The following is a 5,003-nucleotide window of genomic DNA, read 5'->3' as shown; positions in this document are numbered from 1 at the left end:
AAGTTATTCACATGCCAAAGGGAAGATGCACAAGAGAAGTGAACCAAAGAATGAAAGAAGCTGTTTTGGAAGATTTCAAGTTGATTTTCTCAATGGTTTGTACTTTGTAGAATGTTTGACTGAGACTTGAATTTCTTTTTTCTTTTGCTTTGAACATTTGACATTGCATTTAAGTCACCTTTGTAAGCATTTGACATTGCATTGCTTTGAACATTTGACATTGCATTGCTTTGAACATAATCGGGTTTTGGACAACTCGATCGGATTCTTCGGGTTTCGGGTATACCCGAACAAAACCCAAACCCAAAGGAATCTGATCCGAACCCGACCCGATAGTATATAAAATCCTATTGGATACTATAGGGGTGAACCCGCAAACCCGAACCCGAATGCCCAGGTCTACGAGAGACTATTCCAATGATAAAACTGTCCACGTATCGCCAGAAACTCCCCCATTGCAATCTGCCACGTGTCCCCACTCAACTACACACTATCATTTTTAATCTCACATAAATTAAATTACTAACTATTATTCGCTTAATTAAAAAACGTAATCGTGTGCAAACGAGTGATGATGATGACAGACACTGTCACTGCTTCAAAACCTCTCTCTATATATATGATGAGTATGGGTGATGAGGGAGGCCCCTCTCTCTTCTCCTAAATCCTTTCTAAAATTAGTATCATCTCTCCTAAATTCTTCCCATTTTGCCATTCTTCGCCCTTCTAAATTCCCCCTCTAATGCCACTTCTCTTCTTCTCACTACTAAAAAAGTAGGACGATCCCACCGGAAGAAAAAAAGAAAAAAAAATGATAACGTGGCACGACTTGTACACCGTCCTGACCGCGGTGGTGCCGCTCTACGTGGCCATGATCCTTGCCTACGGATCCGTGCAGTGGTGGAAGATATTCTCCCCTGACCAGTGCTCCGGCATCAACCGCTTCGTGGCCATCTTCGCCGTCCCACTCCTCTCCTTCCACTTCATCTCCACTAACGATCCTTACGCCATGAACCTCCGCTTCATCGCCGCCGACACGCTTCAGAAGATCATCATGCTCTTCGTGCTTGCTCTATGGTCCAATCTAACCAAGAACGGTAGCTTGGAGTGGATGATCACCATCTTCTCTCTCAGCACTCTCCCAAACACTCTCGTCATGGGCATCCCTTTGTTGATCGCCATGTACGGTACTTACGCCGGCTCTCTCATGGTCCAGGTCGTTGTTCTTCAGTGTATCATCTGGTACACTCTCCTCCTCTTCCTCTTCGAGTACCGTGGCGCTAAGCTTCTCATCATGGAGCAGTTCCCTGAGACTGCCGCCTCCATCGTCTCCTTTAAAGTCGAATCCGACGTCGTTTCCCTCGATGGCCATGATTTCCTCGAGACGGATGCTGAGATCGGAAACGACGGGAAGCTTCACGTCACCGTGAGGAAATCAAACGCGTCGAGGAGGTCGCTGATGATGACTCCACGGTCTTCCAATCTCACCGGAGCTGAGATCTACAGCCTCAGTTCGACTCCCAGAGGTTCTAATTTCAACAATTCCGATTTTTATTCGGTGATGGGGTTCCCCGGCGGGAGGCTTTCTAATTTTGGTCCGGCGGATCTGTACTCCGTTCAATCTTCTCGTGGTCCGACTCCGCGGCCTTCTAATTTCGAAGAGAACAGATATGGATTTTACCCTAACCCGGCGACGGCGGGTTCGTACCCGGCTCCGAACCCGGAGTTCTCATCCGGTACGACGGCTGTTTCAACTAAACAACCGAACAAAGTCCCGCAAGATAAGGATAATAACAACAAAGCGAGCCATGACGCTAAGGAGCTTCACATGTTTGTTTGGAGTTCTAGCGCTTCCCCTGTTTCCGACGTGTTCGGTGGAGCCGGAGGTGCCACAGAGCAATCTGAACAAGGCGCCAAGGAGATCCGGATGGTCGTCCCTGATCAACCTCGAAAGAGTAATGCCACCAGAGGTGAGTTGCTTTAGATTTACTGTACAAATACTATATATATATATATATATATATATATCTAATCAAATTTATATTAATCCTAATTTTTGTGTGGTTTTTGTCAGGTGGTGGTGATGATATTGGCTGTGACGATGGTGGAGAGGGTGAAAGAGAGATAGAGAAAGCTACGGCAGGACTAAACAAAGTGGGGTCTAATTCTACGGCGGAGCTAGAAGCGGCCAGAGGAGATGGCGGCGGCGTCCGCATGGGAACACATATGCCGCCTACAAGTGTGGTGACGAGACTGATTCTGATAATGGTGTGGCGAAAACTCATCAGAAACCCAAACACATACTCAAGTCTTATTGGTCTCATCTGGGCTCTTGTTGCTTATCGGTCAGTCAGTTAGTCAGTCCAATCATTTTCTGACTTACCCATAATGGATATATATTATTAATCATTATAAAAGGAAATAGCATAATCAATCATATAGTATTCACATATATGCATGGAATAATTGTAACGGGAACTAACGAAACTAATAATGAGTATGGGTTATTGTGGAAGCAGGTGGCATGTGGCTATGCCCAAAATATTACAACAATCCATCTCCATACTCTCAGATGCTGGTCTTGGAATGGCTATGTTCAGCTTAGGTAAATCAAAATTTCTCCATCTTCCTTTTTAAAGGACTAGACTTCTGTTGATGATGATTTAATCTTAAAGATTAATAATATTAAGCGTAATGATGGGCCCAATTTGTTGTCAATCATATCTGTTAAAATTTCATTTAATGCAAAAGGTGGGTTTGGGTGTTTCATTAGTCGTAGTTGTCCAGCTTGTAATTGGTAAAAAAAAAAAAGTCATATGGACTGTACAAAGCACTTACCCTTAAGAGAATACGGACCCTCTCTGACCTTGTGACCCAGACATGTTGGTAGGTCCGGTCACCCCCACTGGCTGTGTGTACTTATTTGGGTCTTACCAAGTAGCTGGCCTAACTCTTGCTGTCAATTTCTCAAAATCCCTTAATAAATTCATTGCTTATTTTTGGTCTATTCTTAAGGTTTATTCATGGCACTTCAACCCAAAATCATTGCTTGTGGGAACTCCGTCGCCACGTTTGCCATGGCAGTCAGATTCATAACCGGTCCGGCCATCATGGCTATTGCTGGGATTGCCATTGGGTTACACGGCGACCTTCTCCGTATAGCCATCGTTCAGGTATACAAATTTATAGTGTTACATGCATGATATATGTCTATAATATAGTCTTACATGATCATGATGATGATGTTGAGTGCATGAATTATAGGCTGCGTTGCCTCAAGGAATAGTTCCGTTTGTGTTTGCAAAAGAGTACAATGTGCATCCCACGATTCTTAGCACTGCGTAAGTTCCAAACTTATTATATTATTGTTTTACAATATTGTTCCTTATGGTCAAGTAGTATAAGTGTATATTAACACATGTTGGTGAAAATGGATGCAGGGTAATATTTGGAATGTTAATAGCCTTACCCATAACTCTGGTCTACTATATCCTTCTTGGCCTCTGAATTGGTCCCTTCAGTTTCAACCGGCTTTTGAGAGCGCCTCGGAGATTGGGTTCTTTATTCCTCGGTAACCAGGAAATAAACAAGTCCTTTATTTTCGTGGGAAAGAGTGGAAGGTGAAGAAGAAGATATGTCTTTGGTTTTTGGTTCCAATATTTGTGGAACACAACAAAAGTACTTAGGATTTAGTGAACAAGATTTGAATGGATTAAGGATCTTGTCTCCGTTAGACGCCAAAACATAAACAAAAAACTCTTACATCTATCATTTTTTCCTCTTCTGTTTATGTTAATTTATGTGTAGATCCTAGCTAAGCATATGTAACACATTATTACACACCCGTATGTGTATATGCACCTTTTTCTTAACTGAATCTTATAATCCAGTGGTTTGTACTAGAATAATCACCGTGTAGTTTACTTTGATAAGAAGTCGATGATGCACGAGAGTGTGAGTTTGTAAATAAATTAAACGATGTAAAAACAGTACTACTAAAACTAGCTTTTGAATTTTGTTTGGGTTACACAGGACATACAATATATTTGCACCCTACGATGCATGTTTACAGTTCCGTTGTTTAAAGCATCCTAATTCCTAAGACGTTCACTCGTGACTTATCACGATTTGATTCGGCCGGTTCATAAAACGAATTTTTAGAGAGGAAGTCTTCGGAGTTCGGATTATCAACCATAGTCTTTATGCCAAAGTAGTGTAAATCTCATCTTATTTAGTAAGAACCTAGATAATTACTCGCATCAACGCAAACATTTTAATGTTGAGATTTTCGTATTAGGGTTCGTCATTAATAGAGTTAATATATTTACACTAGGATCAGAAACTTATTGATATATATACGGTTTTAATAGATTGGAATATGCTATATTTTTATTTTTACAGTAAGTCATATAATTGAGTAATGAGGTTGGATAAAAGAAAAGTAGGGAGAAAAAAATGAGTAAACGCTAACTTTTGTCCAAAAAAGAGTAAATGGTAATATAATGAGTTTTTTTGTTGTCAACTAAGGAGTTTTGATACCTAAAATTAAATATTTAAAAGTTTAGAGAAAATTCTAACAACACAAATGAATAGATAATTCAATTTGATCATTTTGGTAGTAGAAATAGGAATATACATAAAAATTATAAAAAATATTATGTTTGTAAAAGTTACATACTCATAATGTATGATGTGACAAACCATAAGAACAATTTCTCATTTACACAAAATTTTTAATGTATCATTTACTAAAATTTAGAAAAACAATTTATCAAAGAGATGTTTGGTTTTATTTTTTTATGTTGATGAGTTTTGTTTAGGATAGAACTTCAATGGTTTATTCTTTAGATTCTCTTGAGTTTTCTGCAAGTGTAAAAAATAAAAATAAAATCTTCTTAATTGGATATTAGTAGCATAAAAAATTAAAAAATACAAAGATTAGTTCATATGGAGAAGATGGTGATTCCGGTAGATATCATGGGGTCAGAACTTTGTGTTCACAT

General features: G+C 39.6%; 1 protein-coding gene across 1 annotated transcript; it reads left to right on the top strand.

Moving 5' to 3' along the window:
• LOC104789900 (auxin efflux carrier component 4-like) lies at positions 575-3,889 on the top strand. Its single transcript, XM_010515560.2, has 6 exons — positions 575-1,970; positions 2,075-2,345; positions 2,520-2,605; positions 3,016-3,173; positions 3,265-3,341; positions 3,441-3,889. Exons 1-6 carry the CDS (start codon positions 812-814, stop codon positions 3,505-3,507), a joined length of 1,818 nt encoding a protein of 605 aa, XP_010513862.1. The 5' UTR covers positions 575-811; the 3' UTR covers positions 3,508-3,889.

The sequence above is a fragment of the Camelina sativa genome, chromosome 6, assembly GCF_000633955.1.
Source record: "Camelina sativa cultivar DH55 chromosome 6, Cs, whole genome shotgun sequence".
Classification (NCBI taxonomy): Eukaryota; Viridiplantae; Streptophyta; class Magnoliopsida; order Brassicales; family Brassicaceae; genus Camelina; species Camelina sativa.
The sequence above is the reverse complement of the archived record's forward strand: the minus strand, read 5'-3'. Positions and strand labels throughout refer to the sequence as shown.

What these genes read in the sequence shown, in the direction of transcription:
- LOC104789900 (XM_010515560.2), top strand. Translation starts at nt 812, where the DNA reads ATGATAACGTGGCACGACTTGTACACCGTCCTGACCGCGGTGGTGCCG. An exon ending in AAAGAGTAATGCCACCAGAG is followed by an intron (nt 1,971 to 2,074) that starts GTGAGTTGCTTT and finishes GGTTTTTGTCAG; the next exon opens with GTGGTGGTGATGATATTGGC. An exon ending in CCCACGATTCTTAGCACTGC is followed by an intron (nt 3,342 to 3,440) that starts GTAAGTTCCAAA and finishes AAATGGATGCAG; the next exon opens with GGTAATATTTGGAATGTTAA.